Genomic DNA, 21,796 nt, shown 5'->3' with positions numbered 1-21,796 from the left:
TTTTATATATTATATGTTTTTGTAAATTTATAGAATTAAAAAAAATTCTTGTAAAAACTGTTCTGTAAAGTACAAGTTTATTTTTTTAGTTAAACTCAGTCAGACGTCTGGCCTAGAATTGTACCCAAACAAAAGCCACTTGCTCCATTGTAACATCTGCCGAACCCATACTGTTTCTAAATGGATTCAGATAAAAGAGGTGAAATGCAACTTGATACTAACTATTCAAAAAAGCTTGTTCTTTGTTTACATGAATTTAGAAAAAAAAAGTTTATGTGCGATGTGGTTTTGTTTACTCCTCCTAAAGAATATTTTGCACATCGAAATGTTCTGTGCTCTGCAAGTCCATTTTTTTTGGAACTTTTTACGTCAAGTCCTAACTCTCAGCTCACCCTAGGCTCACGAGTTGATATATCAAGTATTAGTTCTGAGATATTAGAGGATGTTTTAAACTTTATATACTTAGGAGAAATATGTGTTTGCGAACAAAATGTTACTCAACTTATTATTGCATCTGACATATTGCGTATGTCCAACCTTAAAGAAATAGTGTGTAGATTTTATGAGAGAAAACTATGTCCGTCGAATTGTTTATCAATTGCATCTTTAGCTGATAAATTTAACTGTGAATCTTTAAGAGAAGCAGCAGATAAGTTTATATTTTTCCACTTTATGGATGTCTGCAAGTATCAAGAGTTTAAGACTCTTACTTTTTCACAAGTAAACAGAGTACTTTCTTCTGATGAGATAGCAGTTAAATGTGAGGAAGATGTCTACTTTTCTGCTATGGAGTGGTTTTACTATGATACTGAAAATAGAAAGCAATACCTAGCAAAACTTCTACAATCTGTGCGTTTATTGCAAACATCTAAGTATTTTTTGTCTGATGTTATTGAAAACAATGAGTTCATTATTTCTGATGAAGCTTGTCTAAATTTCTTAAATCAAATCAAGTATATATTAAACTTTCCTGACCGAAAAAATATATTTAAAAATGTAATAATTAACACTCCAAGAAAAGCTTCAGACTTGGCTGAAATTGTTGTTGCCTGTAGTGGAACTCAAGAAAGAATAAGCACTAATGAGGTCCTTTGTTATGTACCTGAGAAAGATTTTTGGTACCCACTTGTTCCACTTCTCTTTAATCGATATCAAAGCTCTTCTGTTGTTTTAAACAATGAAATCTATTGCATAGGGGGGAAAAATGATACTGATGCTATAAAAAGTATAGAGCGGTTTACATTTTCAATTGATAAATGGTTTGAGTGTTTCAAAACTCTTGAACCAATATGTAATCATGCTGCTGTTGTTTTTAATGGAGAAATCTATATAATAGGTGGAGAAATCGGAGGAATAACTGTTTCTCAAGTTTTGCGTTACTCCAATAATCTAGGAAAATGGATTAAACTTGCTGACTTAAAGGTACCTCGCAAAGCACTGGCGGTAGCTACTCATAAGAAAATTTATGCCATTGGTGGCTATGGTCCAAATAATGAGGCTTTGGCGAGTGTAGAATGTTACGATCCTTACATGAATGAGTGGTGTAAAATTTTCCCATTAAGCTCACCTAGAGCTGGTGCAAGTGCTGCAAGTGTTGAAAATAAAATATTTGTTTTTGGTGGTGAATATGCAATGTGGTCTTACTATCGTTCAGCTGAAGTATTTGACATTAACACAGATGAATGGAAAAATATTGCTGATTTATGTGTGCCTCGAGCTTACATGGGTATTTCAATATTTAGTGAAAGTATACTTCTTGTAGGGGGAATGGTTTCAGTTGAAGGAGCTGATCAATATGGTCAAAGGGATGACGATGATGACGAATTTGTTGATGTTACTGAGTCAAAACTTGTTGAATGTTATAATATTAGTAACAATTCATACAAAAGAGTTTGTTCTCTTCCAATTGAAACTGCTGCTGTGAACTGCTCTACCATTTATGTGTCAAAAGCAATTTTGCAAGAGCGTTGTGGGTTCTAGTTGAACTACTTGCTCTTAGTATTTTTTGCTCTTTACATTATTGCTGGAAATGTGATATACATTACCTGAATGATTTCTTTTTTCTCAAGAATTCTTTTTTTTTTTATAACATAAATATTTTTTTTGGTATCAAGTTTCTTTATGTTTTTCTGTGAAATTAAATTTTTTAAAAAGAGTTAAGTATATAAACAAATTTCATGAATTTTACATAAATATTTTTTTTATGAAAATGTTTTTGCTACATTTTTTTTTATTTAGAACAATGTTTTCATACAAGATTCGTTTTTCTATACAAAATGTGTTTACTGTTTATGCATAAATTTACTATTCATGCATATTTTACATTCGTTTTTATTTATCAGTCATGAAGAAGGTAAAATAAGAAAATGTAAAAATTATAAATGCTAATAAAATGCAGAATTTTTTTATTTGTGACCTTTTTAAAGATCTCCGTTACTTACTCTTTATACAAAAACAAAAAATATCAAAATTGTTTTTAATTTAAAAAAAAAAAAAAAAAAGTGAAAGGATTATAAAAATGATCAAAGTGGAAAGGAAATCTTTTTTAAAAGTTTTAAAAACAATTTAACAAATTTAAAAAATTCAAAATAAATCTTAAATGATAAAATTTTCATCAAAAAAAACAAAATTTTCTCAAATTTTTATTATGATGTTGAAACACGTGATGTTAAAAAATGGTTTCTTAATTTCCCCATCAAAAATTATCCTAAACTGTGATGTAATCGAGCATGTGATCCTTTAAACTAAGTCGTAGCAAGTTCCTCGTCATAGCTTTTATAATGGTTATGCTTGTTTTTGTAATGAAATTTTTTTTCTACGAGTATGGAGATTTGAGCTAAAAAATTGTTTATAGCTTCAAGTACTTTATTGGCCCAAATTTCTTTCAAAATATTTCACCCATCCTCATTATATAACAGACACCGGTCGTAGTTTTTCCTCTCCAGCTCGTTCTAAATAACATCTACATAGCTTGAAGCTATGTTTAGGATCATGGTCTTGCTGCAAAAAAAAAAAAACCAACACCATTTTAGTCATAGCACAAGTAAAAATAAATACAGCTTTTTAAAGTTAATTACCACTACGGTCTCCAATTGAGTTCTTTACAGCAAAGACGGTTCTAAAAGTGGGAAAGTTTGTTAAGCTAATGTCAAGAAGCAATCTGAATCTGAACGCACTATTACAGTAAAGTTAAAAATATCAAAGACTTGTGTTTATTCGTTTATCCTATGTAGCGTGACAGATAAACTAAAAATCATCAAAATCTTCTTCGATCAAGAAGGACAAAAGTTACAACAAAAAGACAATAAACGACTCGGTGCACTAAAAATTGCCATTAAAGTAAACAAAAACCCAGAATAAATCTGTATCTCTAATCAAATTTATAAGACTTCTACGAAAAATCTATTCTGTTGTCTTGAGTTGCTTTCAGAAAACCATTTCGTCGATCTCAAAATAAGAAAAAAAGACCACAATGAGCGCTTGTCGCCGTGAATGGAAAATAGAAGACTTTGAGAAATTCGTACTTAGGAGTGACGAATTGAAGTTCGAAATATTTGCTTTAAAAAGAAGAGTTTACATTAGCCAAATCAGCGAGAAGATGTTACCAGAGTGTGTAACTATAGTGAAGCACGGTAAGGGCTCGGTTATAGCTTGGGTTTGTTTCTCTAAGTCTGTAGTTCGAGACTTTGTTATAATTGATGGTTTAATGAAAAAGAAGAACTCTTGAACAATATTCAATTCCATCTGGGCATTTCTAAATGTCAACAATCAAACAATAGATGTGCATATTTATGCATCAAACGATAAAAAGAGTTTAAACTTAAGCTTAATATTAGTTTATAAAGTCAATAAACAACAAAACACCTGAGGTCACATTGACGATTTTAGACGTATTTTCATGTTTTACAATCTTTTTTTTCCGAAACTACAAAAATGTTATAACGGGTGATGACAAAAAAATGAGACTGCGTTCAATTTAAATTTGCATGTACTAATACCATTAGCTGTATATATATTTTGCATGTATTTTATTGCAAATTTATTCTAGTTTTAAATAAAAAAAAAAAGTAATTAAAATTTAACGATTTAAAATGAAAATAAACAAATCTAAGCAAGAGCTTCTCCGTGAACGTGTGTATGGATTTTACATGGACAATAAGCAAAATGGTAAATATTACACTTATTGTCATTTTAAAGCAGAAAAAATACCAAAAGCAACCATATACCGTATAATTCAACGCGCAGAAAATGGAATCGGAACTCAAAGAGTTAAAGGAAGTGGTCGAGTCGCAAAAAAAATGACGAAAAAGAACATTACTAAGCTGAAGACCATGTTTGACCACAAGGATGGCGTCTCACAAAGACAAGCAGCTAGAAAATTTGTGTGCGATCAGTCCTTTATATGCAAAACATTGAAGAAACACACAGATATTAAATGCAAAAAAAAAACAAAGATTCCATTAAGAACAGAGTCACAAAAACGTAAAATAAGAACCAGATGCAGACGATTATACGAAAAATATAAAAATCACGATTGGATAATTGATGATGAATCTTATTTCACTTTGAAGCATAGCACCATTAACGGAAGCCAAAATTTCTACTCAAGTAACACTGCTTTGACACCGCCAAGCGTAAAATATGATCCAGTTAAAAAATATGAGCAAAAAGTGTTGGTCTGGATTTGCGTTTCGGCTAAAGGTATTTCTATACCTTTTTTTGTACCTTCTAAGCAATCAATCAAGCAAGAATTATACCTGAGCGAGTGCATCAAAAAAAGACTTGTTCCTTTCATCAAAGCAAATCATCTAGACAACAATTACATATTCTGGCCTGACCTAGCAACATCACATTACGCAAAAACTGTAGTGCAGTATTTCAGACAAAATAACATCAATTTTGTTGAAAAGGAAGACAACCCTCCCAACGTCCCTGAATGCAGGCCTATTGAGGACTTTTGGTCTCAATTGAAAGGAGAAGTATACAAGAACACCTGGCAAGCAGAAACTATTGATCAACTTTGCAATAGAATAAAGTATTGTTTGAATAAGATTGACTTTACTGCCATACAACGCCTTATGGGATCGGTAAAAGGTCGAATCGATAATATTCGTAGAAATGGAGTAATAGAAGATAATTAAATATATGTTTTGAAAGCTCGAAAAATTCTCTACTTAATGCATTTTTAATTTTAAAAAAATCATTTAAAATAAAGGAGTTATGGGCTTTTAAACGCAGTCTCATTTTTTTGTCATCACCCGTTATATGAATTTCTTACTCATCGACAATTACATCAGTGACCAAAACAGTCATGGTTTCAATAAAATACTATTTGAAAATAATTACATATTTACACGTATCTTTCAAATATTAGAAAAAGTTTGGCATTGTATTTAATTATAATGCTTCAAAGAAGTAATTTAAAAGCTCTAAAGATTAAATAACGGTTGTTTTAAAACTTGATCCCTTATTAGTCATTTAACATATATTGTTATCATTAACATATATGATCATTAAACATATATCACTGAGTGATTTTGAACATAAACCACCAAGTGTAAGTTGCCTTGATTGAACTCACTGAAATTTTTATTTATGAAATTTGAATATTTTTTATTTTTTTTTTAAACTGCTAACATTTAACTTATTTATTAGTTTACAGTTTAAGAAAGAAATGGAAAGAGCACAGAATTAGAAGAATACCATATCCAGCATGTTACATGATGCAGTATATGATGCATGTTACAGATGAAGTTTGGATTTAATTTTTTATAAAGTTAATACGAGTTTTAACCCTTATGTACGTGGAGAAAAACTTACATTTCAAAAGCTACTAACTTTTTGGAAAATTATTTCAAACACCTAAAATTCACTGCCATGAACGACCTCCTTTCTGTATTTTAATATTTGAAATGGCATCTCTATATGAGCTCAATATGCCGTTACAATGGAAAAATAACAAATGTGCAGGGGAAGATTGGTTCAGCAGTTTCATGAAACGACATCCGGAATTGTCAATAAGATGTGCCCAACCCACTAGTTTAGCAACGGCTACAAGCTTCAATGAAGCAAATGTGAATTTATTCTTGGAAAGTTACGAAAAGGTTCAAAAAAAAAAGGTTAAAAGCGAGAGTTCTAGACAAACACAAAATTGAACCAAAAGACATATATAACGTAGATGAAACCGGTGTCACGACGGTACGGAAACCACGTAAAATTGTGACGAAAAGAGGATCTCGTCAGGTCGGCGCCTTAACTTCTGCCGAACGTGGAGATCTGGTTACCGTTGCATGTGCAGTGAATGCTATAGGAAATTATGTACCCCTTATTTTTGTATTTACTCGGATTAGTTATGAGGGTCACTTCGTCAGAGACGGTCCAATGGAAAGTATTGGCGCTGGCAACAGCAGTGGCTGGATGCAGGAAGATGAATTCCTGATATTTTTGAAGCACTTTCAAAAGTACACATCGTCATCAAAAGACAGAAAAATTCTCCTCCTTTCGGATAATCATTCGTCACATATTTCAATTCGGGCGTTGGGTTATTGTAGTGAAAATGGAATAATCATTTGTCATATATTTCAATTCGGGCGTTGGGTTATTGTAGTGAAAATGGAATAATCATTTGTCATATATTTCAATTCGGGCGTTGGGTTATTGTAGTGAAAATGGAATAATCATTTGTCATATATTTCAATTCGGGCGTTGGGTTATTGTAGTGAAAATGGAATATTAGTTTTATCTTTCCCACCTCATTGCTCACACAAATTGCAGCCTTTGGACCGTTCTGTATATGGCCTAAGGTTGTTCACGGAAGCAAAAGTTGAATTTTCGATAAAAAAAAAAGTTTTCGAAACTCTATTTTTGTTTCGGTAAGCTCGAAATAATTTCAAACTAATTAATTTTGCATCGAAACGATTTTTTCATTTCGAAATTGTCAAATTTGTTTCGAAATATTTTTGTGATTTCGAAATTCTGAAAATAATACCGAAACGATTTTTTATCTTCAAAATTCTAAAATTTGCTTCGAAATATTTTTGTGATTTCGAAATTCTAAAAATATTACCGAAACAATTTTTCACTTTCGAAATTCTAAAATTTGCTTCGAAATATTTTTGTGATTTCGAAATTCTGAAAATATTACCGAAACATTTTTTCACTTTCGAAATTCTAAAATTTGCTTCGAAATATTTTCGTGATTTCGAAATTCTAAAAATATTACCGAAACAATTTTTTACTTTCGAAATTCTAAAATTTGCTTCGAAATATTTTTGCAGGGATTAGAACCCCAAAAGTTCGTTTACAGGGATTAGGACCCTCAGGATAAGATAGGGGGTTGTTATTTTGTGACATTTTGTGGAAAAGGGAGGAGAGGGATCTGAAAAGTTTTTGCGTGACATAATTTGCGAATGACCACTTACATCTACACGGTGAAATGTTTCTTATAAAATATTAGTCCTCTCAAAGTGAATAAAACCTACCTATAGCAAAAGCTACTTAAGTGTTTTTGTCTACAATTTAAATTGTAAAATTTGAAAGTAGAGTTTTTAAAATTTTTACTATTTAAATTTTTACTTATTGATTATTGAATGAAGATGCTTAAAAGCATCTTCATTCAATAATCAATATGATGGAGGGAGATACTATATTTTAATTTCTAATTTGATATGAAAGGAAGGGGGGTAAATATTTTATTCCGGCTCTGAAAAAACTACATTCTATTCAACAGTCATATTTGCTTTTGTTAACAAAATAAAATTAAAAAGATTTATAATGTTCAATCAAATAAAAAGATATTAGAAATACATGTATAAGTACTATTATTCAACTAAATAGACTTTTAGTCGATTAGTAGAAAATCCAAAGTCGATTACATCGACTCTTAGATTTTTAAAAGTCGACTAATTTCGACTTTTAGTCGATTTAGTCTAAGTCGATAACAACTTTGAACACTTTTTAATTTTAAATTTGCTTAACGTAAGTTTAAACTTTAGATTTAGAATTTACATAAAAGTACGTGCGCTTTTCATAAATGATATAATTATGATTATTAAAAGTTATAATATGCAATTCCTTTAAGGCCTGTAACGCACGTATATGAAATCATTGTTGCAATGTAAACGGCTAATTACTCTCTTGGGATTATTTAGATGAGATTTACAACAATTTCAAACAATTATATTTATAACTTAGCAATCTTTTTGTTACGTAACTCAAAATTTTAGTTTGAGCTGTTGAGGCGAAATCAAGTTATTAGGTTTTAAAGATTTACTAAAAACACTTGCTTTACAACACATTTTACGCCATTATGGATAGTAAAATTAAAAAAAAAAATAGCTGTTTTTTATTTTATTTTAATATAAATTTATTCTCATCAAAAAAAAAAAAATCATAATTTTGATTACTAAAAAAAAACTTGTTTTCAGATAGTATTATTTTGCCATATATACATATATATGTATAATATATCTATATACATTATACATATATATGTATATATGGCAAGTTATTATATATATATATATATAATATATATATATATATATAATATATAATATTTAATTGTATAAATATATAATTATTATATATATATATAATATATAATATATATACATATATATTATATATGTATATATATATATTATATATACACATATATAATATATATGTATATATAAACACCCCGTGGTAAATTATTTAGGCATCCGGATATTTTAATATTATTATGCAAATAAAATATAAGGTATTAAAATTACTTTTTGGAATAAATTTAACTTTCCAAAATTCTTTTTTTTTCTTCTTGTAATTAATTTCACTTTTCGAAATTCTGTTTTTTTCTTTGGAAATTAACATCAGTTTTCGAAATACACTTTTTTTTTTCGAAGTTAATTTCACATTTCGAAGTTCCTTTTTTTTCTTTCGAAGTTAATTTCACTTTTCGAAATACACTTTTTTTTTTCGAAGTTAATTTCACATTTCGAAATTCTGTTTTTTCTTTCGAAATTAATTTCACTTTTCGAAATACACTTTTTTTTTTCGAAGTTAATTTCACATTTCGAAATTCTGTTTTTCCTTTCGAAATTAATTTCACTTTTCGAAATGCTCTTTTTTTTTTCGAAGTTAATTTCACTTTTCGAAATTCTGTTTTTTCTTTCGAAATTAATTTCACTTTTCGAAGTGCAATTTTTTATTTCGAAATTAATTTCAAATTTTGAAATTCCTTTTTTATTTCCGAAATTAATTTGGCTAGTTCGATTATCTTCATAAGTTTTTATAGATTTCGAAAAAAAAGAAGTATTTCGGTACCGTTTTAATCGAAAATTTTCGAAATTTGCAATTTCGATAATGAACCTTAATATGGCCCATTCAAAAAAGCTGTTTACTCCACCAGTGATCCTTGGATGAGAAATAATCCAGGTAAAATCATAACCATACATAACATACTATCTATTGTTCAAACAGCTTTACCAATAGCATTCACGTCAACTAACATTCAAGCTGGGTTTAGGTGTACCGGTATTTATCCATATATTAGACAAGCTTTTACAGACTTGAAAAAGGAGTATAAAATGATGATTTTGCGCCATCATCTGTTACGGACAGACCAATGCCAGAAGATAGACCAATTTTAGAAAACAGACCAGTTACAGAAGACAGTCAATTGATAAACGATAGACTAATGTCAGAAGTGACGCAATTGTCAGAAGATAGGCTACAAAATTTTGCAGATGATCCAATACCGTCCACGTCAACGTCAATTCTTCAAAGCTCCACCTAGAAAGGAAAGCACAGGAGGAAAAAAGAAAAGAAAGTCGGCTGTGTACATAGAAACACCCGAAAAGGAAAACGTCAAAATGGAAAAACGTGAAAAGCTCATGAAAATGGATAAAAACAAAACAAAACATGCAGCTAAAGAAAAGTAAGGAAAAATATAGATAGCGATGACGATAGCGACGAAAGCTTATGCTTAATTTGTTTGACGCCTTTCTATAAAAGTAAACCTAACGAAAAGTGGGTTCAGTGCATGGACTGCAAAAATTGGGGATATGAGGATTGTGTACATCAAACCGATTATAATGTTTTCAAAAATGGTGAATCTGAATAAAAGTTTGTTACTTTATGTAATTTTGATGAGAAGTTTCTAAATATCTTTTATGTTACGTGATCATTGTGATTTATTTTTGTTTATTTAGTAAGTAATGTTGAAGAGCCAATTTCAATCTTAATCTTTATTCTTAAATTATAGGTTTCGATGTCGTTTTTTGTTTTTGTGATTGACTGTATATTTTCTTTATTACCTTTTTTGATATTTTTTGAGATATTGTTTTTCATTTGTAAATGTCATAAGAGAGAGTCACAATTTATTTTTTGGATACTTAAATAGGTTAAGTGTCTCGTTTGCTTTAATGTCTTATTAATAAAAAAGATGAGTCGAAAATGTGTCTTTAAATGAATATCCTTATGGAAAGACCAGTAATTCCTTAATAGCCTGCCGTGATACAATCGACCCCTAGAGGTGATTCAACCGCCCCGGGGTCCGGGACGGTTGAGTCACATTCCCATTTTGTGAATTTTGTTCTATTTCTCAGTTATTAATGTTTCAAAATCCGTCATATTACATTCATCTAATAGCTGAATATATTAGCTATAGAGATACACTGTTGCTTTTTGTGTATGTTAAATACTCTCTTGGTAATTTCGCCTCAAAGTTAAATTGATACATTCGACCCATGTCTACCCTATCAAATCAAGAATAAAATATCACTATAAAAAATGGCGAACACTATTTGCGCACTTTAACAACGTATAAAATGTTATTTATATTTAGTATTCACAGCAATTACACCTTATTTAAATATGTTATAATATATTATTCCTTATATAAATATAGCCATTTATTTCCAGCTCCATGTAATGTATTCAAGTTAAACTATTTGCTTTATACGCACATTAAAACAATGAAAAAAAAAAAAAAAAAAATGAAGGCCTTCAAATGGCAGCTGGCATCAGAGTTTTGGCCACTTTATCAGTGTTGGGAGTTGACCGACGAAATGGTTTTCTTGGTGTTTTGAAAGCTAGGAGCTGTTTATTTTTGGATAATGCAGGTGACAACCCTGCATATTCGACAACATTAAAACATGATTTTGGATCAAGAGTAAAGTTAGCCAATTGGTTACTAAACCATCGATAACTCTTTTGGAACGGAGGGAGGTGGGGTAACAGTGATAAAGTTGTTCTTATCATTAAAGTAAGTGAAACACTTAAAAACATTCTCTTAGAAGATATTTAGAAAAGCCTGTTAAAAGCTCATTTAAAACTGCAGTGGTATGCATTAGTATTTAGCTAACACTGCATTGGCACTAACATGAAAGCACCTCCTCTCTTCTCCTGCTTCACACACTGAGCAGCTCAATGTGCGTCTTTTTATATTTACTTTTGTGAAGATTTGGTAACAAAAATATTTAACGTTGTTCACGTCAAAGTTTTTCTGTTTCTAATTTTTACATTTTTACTTTAGTTTTACTATTTGTGTAAAGAACATCCGATTTACTAGTTCACATATTCTTTTGAACGCTGAGGATAAAAACAATAGACATTCTTTCCTTTTGAAATCAAAAACTGTTTCGCATCCGACAGCAATACGCGTCTTCATTTGACATTTTATAGTGATTATAATGATTTGTTATATTTACATTTTTAGGTCTTAAGCGTTAAATCACAATATAATTTACTGATTATTTGTAAAATATTCTTTATCGATGATCAAGGTTTCACTTTTAAGATTAATTAATATTATAATTAGAAATCCTGTGTATTTAAAAATTTAAAGCAGTTGAGTTTGTATATAACGTTTCCTAGTTACTTTATATATTCTACATTCTTTGTCGATGATAAAGGTTTTATTTTCAAAAATACTTTGAAGTCCTGTGCATCGTACTATTTAGAGCTGTTGGATAAAGTCATAACGCTCACGGGTTACGTGTGTGTAAGGTTTTTTAATTGCCGATATGCCAAAATAACTTAAAAATAACGAGTGCAAAAAGCAGGTTAAACAGGTTGTTTCTTTCTGATGTATTTCTTTCATGCTACATCCAACATCTATTTTTCTGACTTTTTTTTGTTAAACACTTTTCGAAAAAGAAGAAGACCCAAGAACACCATCAGTTCAATAATGGAGATCGCTGAGCTTCCCGTAAACAAGCCAAACAATCCGCCACACTCACACAGAAGTTGTTCGAAAGAATACAGTTGCGCTTCTTCAAACACATGGTAGTACGGATTTAGAGGAAAGTCGATGTAGATCTCTCTTTCATAGATATCTAACCATGAACATTGGCTGGTAAAAGATGTGATAACAGTATAAATGTGTTCGTTACAGGGTAGTCCACATTCCTCATCATAATCTTTTGCAAACTCTGCATCCAGACAATTACTTGAGTTGCTTTTCTCTTCCTCGGTTGAAATATTTTTGGCATATTTGCTTCTAATTTGCTTTGGTATAAATTCTTGACATACATCATTGCTAACTCCGCAAGTTTTAAAAGCATTGACACACCTTAAAGATTCTATGCATTTCAGTTTTGAGTATTCACCTGGGAAGATCATCGTGTCTGAGCTTTTTCTACAGTTTGAAGCAAAAGGAGCCTGTAATCTTTTATACTGCTTCACTTCTATATTCATTTCGTCGCTTTCGTTAGCATAAATATAAACCGGTTTACTTTGAAGAAAAGGGTACGATTCATCAGCATCATGAACAAACACTTCTATTGGGTCATCTGGATAAGGAGTTCTCACTACAAAACCATTTGAAGTGTATGATGATGTGTCAAAGATACGTAAGTCCAGCCTAATGCAATTGAAGTATGAAGCTTTTATGAAATCACGAAGTTGGTATCCCTTTTTCACACCCTCCTCATATACTTTTACATATATTTTATCGTTTCTCCACTCGTAAGTGCTATTTTCAACCAAAGGTAAGATCTCGTTAATAACGTTTCCCAAACAATCATCATTCGACTTGCAGCGTTGTCGTTTACTAAAATAAGTTGGACAAATTGTTAGGAGTGGCACATCAGATTTGGTATATTCCTTTGAATAGAACTTAATGTAAACATCATTTCTGTTGTACTTTTCTGCCAAATGCAACACTACTTTTATTATAATACCTAAACTTAATAGAATTAACAGCCCCCAGAAAACTTTTTCAAACCAATGACCTGTGAGAGCTCTTGACAGACCATGAACTGTAAATGAGCTGCGATACTCGTTGCTTTTAATGTTTAAAGTAGTGGAAACTTTCCTTTTTTTCTTATCGATGATCTTGCAAGGTTGATTTTCGTCCTTTATCTCTATTCGAACATCTAAACATTAATATCAATTCCGCTTTAATCATTGTATTTTAACCACTAAACCATTGTATATGGAACCACTAAAAAGTGTTAGTGTTAAGTTTGAACAGGGTAGAAAAAGTAGTTATCATTTGAAATCGACGAGTTTTTCGTCAAAGCTTTTTTTAACATTTTAAGGCAAATGTTCTGGTAAATTTGAGTAGTTGTCAGTTAAAAATGAGTTGATTTACTAACCTTGAGGATTGTCATAGTAAGTCACTTTCTTAGTCTTAACCATGATGGACCAATGTTAAGCTTATCAGTTACTTAACAGTAGTGATGAAATTTGAAAGCGAACTTTTATTTTTAGAAATATTTATAAACTTTTGACAATTCGTTTTAACCAACCTGTTGATTTATTCACAACGAAATTATGACGTTCTTAAATCTTATTCAGAACCAACCAAGTAAAATATTTATTTTAATATTTCCATAAACATTTTATACTCCTTTTACAAGCTTCTCATTCACTATCTCGTTTCCTTGGACGGGGTGTTTAATGGTTAAACTTTGTTTTTTTTATTTCGATTCTACGCTTGATTTTTTATCCAGTTCTCAAAAAAAATATTCTGTTTCGTTTACTATATATTTCTTCATTATTTGTATCTAAGTTAATCTTATCAAGATAGATATAAAGAATAGTTTTTTAAAAAAATGAAAAACTAACATAATATTAAAAACTAACATAATGCACATTACTTTATGAAACCGATATCAAAAACAACGGTTTATGAGATAAGCCTTGGTAGCTTGCAGCAGGGAATTGAGCTGAATACTGTGTGAAATCGCCACCGATTTGTCTAACTGAAGTACAACTGCAATTATAAACAGCAGCTTTCTCCTTTTTTAAATGCAATATCTAAAATTAAATACTATTTTTTGTGCGAAAAATTTTGAAACAACTTTGAAACGAGTTTCTTCGCTCCATGAATGGAAAAGGGTGATAATAAGTAAAAAAAAAGCTATAGCAAGTAAAAAAAAAGCCGAAACCAAACGAATTCAGTTATAGTCGGAATAAAGTTAATGAAATATCATGTATGCTGCAACAAAAACTTAATATCATTTTTCTAGTAAAGAGAACAGGATGGCATAATATGCCATCCTGTATCATATTATGATAATGCTCAATGAAATATAAATTTTTAATATACATATCGGCCAAGGTATATCTTTGTCAAATTATCGGATAAACTTAGATCGAAAAGGTATTTAATTAGTAAAGTAAAAATTTATTCAAAAATTCACCATAAAAATGCATCATATTTAAAATTGATTAATAACTTAATTTCATTTATTGTTTTATTTTATTAATCAAGCTAAAAGCTGGTTTAAGAGGGTATGTTGCAGTTCGGAAGCCTTTATTACGTCGTGGCGATAAAGAAAAAAGATTTAAATATGCAAAACAGCATAATAATTGGACGCAAGAAATGTTAAACCGTGTACTATACACAGATGAATCAAAATTTCAATTGTTCGGTAACAGTAGACGACAGTATATAAGAAGAAGGGTTGGAGAAGCTTATCGCCCTGATTATCTACATCCAACAATCAAGCATGGGGGAGGTTCTGTTTTAGCTTTGGGCTGTATTTCATCATCTGGAGTAGGTAATTTAATCAGAATTGATGGCAAACTGACAGGAGAACAATATATAGATATTTTAGGACATCATGTAATACCATCTGCAATGAGACTAATTGGTAATAATTTAGACAATGATCCCAAGCATTGTTTCCGAGTAGCCAAAAAACGTTTCCAGGACATGTGTGAGGAGGGAGTTCTCGAAGTTATGAACTGGCCTCCTCAAAGTCCAGATTTGAACATTATTGAACATGTTTGGGATTATTTGGATAAAAAAAAGGCTGATATAACTCCAAAAATGTTGAAGAATATTAAAAAGAGAGTCGGCCAAAATTCCACAAAATTTCATTACAAATTTATATGAATCAATTCCCAGGAGATTCGCTTCTGTGATCAATGCAACGGGCGGACATGCGAAGTATTAATTGTTTTTTCTTTTTGTATCATATTTCATTAAGTTATTTCTAGATATTTTTGTTTATAATATGTGTCTATAAACCTGATATTTTTTTACTTCATAAGTCCTTCATAATTTAACGATAAAATCAAAAATAATTATAAAATTATGGTGGGGCTATACACATTTTTGTGTATTTTTTTTACACAAAAATGATCTAAGTGCCCATTCCAAATACAGTGCAAATAAATCTAACTCCAGAAACTACCTCTTCATCTTTGAAAAAAGCATCAACAGATGGAGCTGTTCGTATGTCCACGTATGTCATTTTCTCTAATTAATCTAAGTTCAATCGCGCCATTATAATTATTAGGTACGCATTGTTTACATTATATAATTTATTAGTCAGTTTGTTGATACAACTAGTTATCATTGTTATCATTCAAACTGTCATTCTTATTTTACGCTTTGCTTCGTTTTGCTTTGTTTGCTTTGTTATGTTTATTTTTTGGTTTTATTTACGAATGAAAATTTAAAAAACAAATGCAAGAGAAAAGTATAAAGTGAAAAAAAGATTAAGCAGCAATGCGTATGAGACCAGTAAAACAAGCAAAAAGAAATTAAAAAAAAAAAATACCACCTAAAAAACAAGCTGTGTATCCTTACTTTTTATAAATTTGTAATTAATATTTTTTCACCTATTTGTTTGGTGTTCTCGTTTGATTTTTAGGTTTTCAATTTTTTTTTTTTAATTTTAGGTCATTTGTAAGTGTAAGTTTAGTTGCCCTGATGGCTTGCACATGAAAAAAAAACCTCTTCAATGTCTTTTACAAGTTGGAAGTTAATGAACAAGGAAGCTTTTTAATGTGATTAATTCAAATTCTACCCGTCAAAGAAACTGACATAGGAATTATATTGATCTAAAGGATAGCAGAAGGCAATCAACAACCAGTTTCACCGTTCCTGTTCGTGAGACCTCTAGAGGGTATGAAAAAAATATTTCTAGATTTTTTCTATTAGCCCCCAAAAGGTTACCACTTGTTAATTAAAAAAAACAACTGGTTTGACCATTTTTAAAGACTGAAAAGGAGGAGTAAAAAAGTTCAAGTATGTCTTTCACGACAAGCAAATGGTTAAAAACACTGTCTCGGCTACATCTTTTTGATCCATCTAAGTTGAGTATAAGCCAGGTTGCTTGGTTTAAAGTGACAATAGGCAGTCCAAGAGTTGTCTATTTTAAGAAAAACTTTAGTACCCTATTTACCATCTTAAGCATGTCGAGTTTTTAAACGAGGAGTACAAACTGAAAAAATTATGGATGCAGAATTGAACGTCTTTCGGGTGTGGTACCAATTAAAGAGACAAAGAAGAAGGACCCCCAAGCCATGATGCAGTATTTGGATAAAGAAAATAGCTTATATTTTGAAAAAATTTTAGATGCCAAAACTGTTGCACTTAGATTATTTCGTGTTAACTAAATATGGACATAAATCATTTCTATAATTTTTTATTTTTAAAACAATTTTTTATATCATCTTAAATATTGTATTAGAATATGGTTATTCTCACGCATCTAATAAAAATTTATTAAGTAAATATGTATCTTTTTTTAAATGGAAATGGAATAGTTTTTTTTGATTCCCCACATTTAAAGAACTCCCTCGGTTACTCTTTATAAACTCATTTAAAAAAGAGCTGCACGAATATTATCGTTTTAAATTAAAAATTTCCGACTTTTAGGACAAGTTCACATGTGTGTTTCTTTACCCTAAGAAACTGATTACACTGGTTAAAATTTTTAAAAATCTTTATGTAAGATAAAAGTTTTAATCTTATTTAAAAATTGATTTTAACATACCCGAGGCTAAACAAAAACAGTACAATTTAGGTTCTGTGATTTTTTTGACAATTTAGTTACAAATTTTATGATTGTTAGGCTAAATGTAGTTTGTATTAATGTACTCACATTGCATTAATGTACTTACAATCAATGTAGTTACATTGTATCAATGTACTTACATTTAGTTGCACGAAAATTCGTGCAACTGAATGTAGAATCCAGAAATTAAAATTCAAGTTTTACCCAATATGCTACCAATGCTATATACTACCAAACATTTTGTAGGTGGCTAAAATCTAGAAGCTCTTTTTTTCAAAATTTTTAAATTAATTTTGGCAGAAAAGGTATAAAATGCTGTCATTCTTAATTTTGTTCAGTCTTCTAATATTGAATTTAAATATTTTTTCATATTCCGAACTTTTATATTGGAATAATTTTTATATGACAAGATTACACTAATATACACCACAGTAAATGGCTTTAACTTTGATTGAAAATATTTTGCGAAAAAAAAAAATGCAAAAAAATGCACCTTAAAAAAAACCAAACTGAAGCTTTCCCCTAACTCAGGAAATTTGATGATATGGCTGTCTGCATTCAATTCCTTTAAGAAAAAACAATATTTTAACTAGGAGTAAAAAAGAATTAAAAAATACCAACCCAATTATACTTTCGAGTCTTCTCTAAAACCCGTCGCCTTTTGGGTGGTCGGTCAACCGTGCTCATTACAACTAACAGGAGCTTTTTAGCCTACCCGAAAGCATGTAACAATTTATGTCTCATATTAGAGACATGATCCTAATAGTGTCGATAAAATGGTAGCTAACGAGAAAACTTAAAGTCTAGCTTAAGTTCTAATAGAAGCGAGCAAGTTTCAGAAATTGAAGGAAATGAATTTTTTGAGTCTGATGATAAAACAAATGGTTGTACGGAAATTGCTCTAGATTTTAAAGCAAATTGATGTTTTTGAAAAAAAAAACTAAGACAAAAAAAAAACTATTGAAAAATTTGTTTAGTTTCCAGAAAAATAATTAAATGCAACGAAATGACGACGGTGGGTTAATTTCTAAAGTTCGGACAATCAAACTACAATTTATTATTTTGGATTGAGAAAGAATATTATTGCAGTTTGAGAATTTAGGAATGCTAATCGATTGTGTGTGTTGTCAATAGACCACTGCAAAGAATAGTTTCGTGCTGATACATCACATGAGCTCATGGAAGCTTGTATATTGAAAGAATAGTTTTTTGCTATGATAATTGTGGGTCCATAAAAGCGCAGCAAAACTTGTAAATAAAAAAGCTATTTTTTCAGCACTAGTTTCTTGAGCCTAAAGCTAAAATCAGCTGATGATAACCCGATAAATTGATGAGATGTGGTCCACATTTTTATTTTTACTTATACTAATGGTTTAATTTAACGATTTAGTCAAAAAAATCATTAGGATATCATAAAGGAGGAGGAGGGTGATGAGAAAGTTAACGGTATGTTTCTTTTTTTATATAGCAACACACGAATGCGTTGGCCTGAACAAAAAGAACATATCAATGAATTAAACAGTAAAATACGTTTCTTACTGTGTAACTTGAATAAAACAATACGACTAAATATATAGTGTGTCCAGAAAGTTTATACAAGTTTTTTTTGATATCAGCCTAGTTTTTTGATGATAAAATTGTCATAACAAAAGATTTTTTAAAACTTTTAAGTAACCTTTAGTAAGCTATAATTTGCATAAATATAAAAATACACTAGCAAGTTACAACTATTGTATTGGTTTTATAAAAACTGGCAACTAAATTTAAGCAAATAGAAATTACTCAAAAGAACTTTTTAAAAAAAATGATAAATTAATATTTAAAGTATCTTCCTTTTGCTTTTATGCATAATTGGATGCAACATGACATGGATTCAATCAATTTCATACAATAATCATTTTGGGTATTCTGATCCAGGCTGTTGTTTTAGATTTTTAATTAAAGTTATCTTACATTTAGCAAGTTTTTCCAATTTTATCCAGCTCCATAAATACTCGATAGGATTTGAAATAAGCGACCGAGCACAGTGAAGAACAACTTTGTAGTATTTCTCATTTAACCAGTCTTAAATTGAATGCGCAGTATGAACTGTGGCGCAATCCTGTTGAAGTATCAAACTTTATTTTCTTCCAGAAGGCGATGTTGTCAACTGTTATAAACACTTTTCTAGAACATCTTTGTTGATATATTGACTGATCCTTCCGGTATATAAATATTGCTGAAACCTGAACCTTTGGTATGGAACGTTCACAACTTACTTCTGTGTAAGGTTTTTTAATTGCCGATATACTAAAACAACTTAAAAATAACGAGAGCAAAAAGCAGGTTAAACAACCTGATTGTTTCTGTTTGATGCATTTGCTTCATATTGCATCCAACTACTTTTCTGGCTCTTTTTTACTAAACACTTTTCAAAAAAGAAGAAGACATAGGAAGACCATAACTTCTATAATGGAGATCGCTGAGCTTCCCGTAAACAAGCCAAACAATCCGCCACACTCACACAGAAGTTGTTCGAAAGAATACAGTTGCGCTTCTTCAAACACGTGGTAGTACGGATTTAGAGGAAAATCAATGTAGATCTCTCTTCCATTGGGATTTAGCCATGAACAATTGCTGGTAAAAGATGTGATAACGGTATATATGTACTCGTTACAGGGTAATCCGCATTCCTTATCATAATCTTTTGCAAACTCTGCCTCCAGACAATTATTTAAGTTTCTTATCTCTTCCTCGGATGAAAACTGTTTGGCATATTTACTTCTAATTTCCTTTGGTATAAATTCTTGACAAACGTAATAGCTATCTCCGCAAGTTTTAAAAGCATTGACACACTTTAAAGATTCTATGCATTTCAGCTTTGAGTATTCACCTGGAAAGATCATCATGTCTGAGCTTTTTCTACAGTTTGAAGCAAAAGGAGCCTGTAATCTTTTATACTGCTTCACTTCTATATTCATTTCGTCGCTTTCGTTACCCAAAATATAAACCGGTTTACTTTGAAGAAAAGGATACTGTTCATCAGCATCATGAACAAACACTTCGATTAGGTCGTTTGGATATATGGTGTAAACTCTAATACCATTTGACGTAGATGATTTTGTGTCTAAAATACGTAAATCCAACCTAATGCAGTCGAAATATGAAGGTTTTACATAATTGCTGAGCTGAGATCCATTCTTTGAAGCTGCATCAGATAAGTAAATATATATTTTATCGTTTCTCCACTCATAAGTGCTATTTTCAACCAGAGGTAGGTTGTCGAGAGTAATATTTCCCAAACAATCATCATTCGACTTGTAGCGTTGTCGTTTACTTATTATCCTAGGACAAATTGTGAGGAGTGGCACATCAGATGGTGAATATTCCTTTGAATAGAACTTAATGTAAACATCTTTTCTGTTGTACTTTTCTGCTAAATGCAACACTATTTTTATTATAATACCTAAACTTAATAAAATTAACAGCCCCCAGAAAACTTTTTCAAACCAATGACCTGTGAGAGCTCTTGACAGACCATGAACTGTAAATGAGCTGCGATACTCGTTGCTTTTAATGTTTAAAGTAGTGGAAACTTTCCTTTTTTTCTTATCGATGATCTTGCAAGGTTGATTTTCGTCCTTTATCTCTATTCGAACATCTAAACATTAATATCAATTCCGCTTTAATCATTGTATTTTAACATGGAACCACCAAACGGTGTTTTAATGTTAAGTTTAAACAGGGTTGAAAAAGTAGTTATCAATTGAAATCGACGAGTTTTTCGTCAAAGCTTTTTTATCATTTTGAGGCGAATGTTCTGGTAAATTTGAGTAGTTGTCAGTTAAAAATGAGCTGATTTACTAACCTTGAGGATTATCATAGTAAGTTACTTTCTTAGTCTTAGCCATGATGGATCAATATTAAACTCATCTGTTACTTAACAGTAGTGATGAAATTTGAAAGCGAACTTTTATTTTTAGAAATATTTATAAATTTTTGAAAATTCGTTTCAAAGAACCTGTTAACTTATTCAAAATGAAATTATGACGTTCTTAAATCTTATTCAGACCCAACCAAGTAAAATATTTATTTTAATATTTCCAAAAACATTTTATACTCTTTTTACAAGCTTCTCATTCACTATCTCGTTTCCTTGGATGGGGTGTTTAATGGTTAAACTTTGGGTTTTTTATTTCGATTCTTTACCTTACGCAATTCTCCAAAAACGAAAACTGAAACCTGTTTTGTTTACTTTTTACTTTCTTCCATTTATTTTTATCTATGCTCTAACTTTTCTTAATTGTAAAAGTTCTCAAAATAACGTTTATCTCATAAAGATAGAGATTATATATACAGTTTTTTAAAGTAACGAAAAACCACTAAGCTATTATTGAAATATGAAACCAATATCAACAGTAAGAGTTTATGAGATAATTTGCGAGTACATCCCTAAAAATGGATTCGATTCTATTCACGAGTCTAATTAAATTGATTTCTAGGATTCTAAATCAGCGGGAAAGCTTAGCAAAGATGCAACTTGTAAAGTCTTACTTATTTTTTACTTAATGGCA

The 21,796-nt window shown here is 30.5% G+C and overlaps 3 protein-coding genes across 3 annotated transcripts; 1 reads left to right on the top strand and 2 right to left on the bottom strand.

Moving 5' to 3' along the window:
• The first annotated feature begins 58 nt into the window (after positions 1 to 58).
• On the top strand, positions 59 to 2,408 carry LOC145180252 (kelch-like protein 28). The gene has a single exon (XM_080055110.2). It carries the CDS (start codon positions 181 to 183, stop codon positions 1,978 to 1,980), a length of 1,800 nt encoding a protein of 599 aa, XP_079911236.2. The 5' UTR covers positions 59 to 180; the 3' UTR covers positions 1,981 to 2,408.
• Positions 2,409 to 11,599: 9,191 nt separating this feature from the next.
• LOC149890631 (uncharacterized) lies at positions 11,600 to 13,701 on the bottom strand. The gene is made up of 2 exons (XM_090083415.1): positions 13,584 to 13,701; positions 11,600 to 13,361 (listed from the first exon to the last, which is right to left on the bottom strand). The coding sequence occupies exons 1-2, from the start codon at positions 13,624 to 13,626 to the stop codon at positions 12,100 to 12,102; spliced, it is 1,305 nt and encodes a 434-aa protein (XP_089939541.1). The 5' UTR covers positions 13,627 to 13,701; the 3' UTR covers positions 11,600 to 12,099.
• A 5,114-nt stretch (positions 13,702 to 18,815) lies between these two features.
• Positions 18,816 to 21,202, bottom strand: LOC149890630 (uncharacterized). The gene is made up of 2 exons (XM_090083558.1): positions 21,091 to 21,202; positions 18,816 to 20,883 (listed from the first exon to the last, which is right to left on the bottom strand). Exons 1-2 carry the CDS (start codon positions 21,131 to 21,133, stop codon positions 19,655 to 19,657), a joined length of 1,272 nt encoding a protein of 423 aa, XP_089939684.1. The 5' UTR covers positions 21,134 to 21,202; the 3' UTR covers positions 18,816 to 19,654.
• Between the last annotated feature and the right edge of the window lie 594 nt (positions 21,203 to 21,796).

The sequence above is a fragment of the Hydra viridissima genome, unplaced genomic scaffold, assembly GCF_058129835.1.
Source record: "Hydra viridissima isolate aposymbiotic clone 2 unplaced genomic scaffold, HvirCarnegie_v1 scaffold_3, whole genome shotgun sequence".
Lineage (NCBI taxonomy): Eukaryota > Metazoa > Cnidaria > Hydrozoa > Anthoathecata > Hydridae > Hydra > Hydra viridissima.
The sequence above is the reverse complement of the archived record's forward strand: the minus strand, read 5'-3'. Positions and strand labels throughout refer to the sequence as shown.

Coding starts and splice junctions, on each gene's coding strand:
- LOC149890630 (XM_090083558.1), bottom strand. CDS start 21,133: ATGGCTAAGACTAAGAAAGTAACTTACTATGATAATCCTCAAG. Junction 20,884..21,090: donor TTACTATGATAATCCTCAAG/GTTAGTAAATCA, acceptor ATTAATGTTTAG/ATGTTCGAATAGAGATAAAG.
- LOC145180252 (XM_080055110.2), top strand. CDS start 181: ATGGATTCAGATAAAAGAGGTGAAATGCAACTTGATACTAACTATTCA.
- LOC149890631 (XM_090083415.1), bottom strand. CDS start 13,626: ATGGTTAAGACTAAGAAAGTGACTTACTATGACAATCCTCAAG. Junction 13,362..13,583: donor TTACTATGACAATCCTCAAG/GTTAGTAAATCA, acceptor ATTAATGTTTAG/ATGTTCGAATAGAGATAAAG.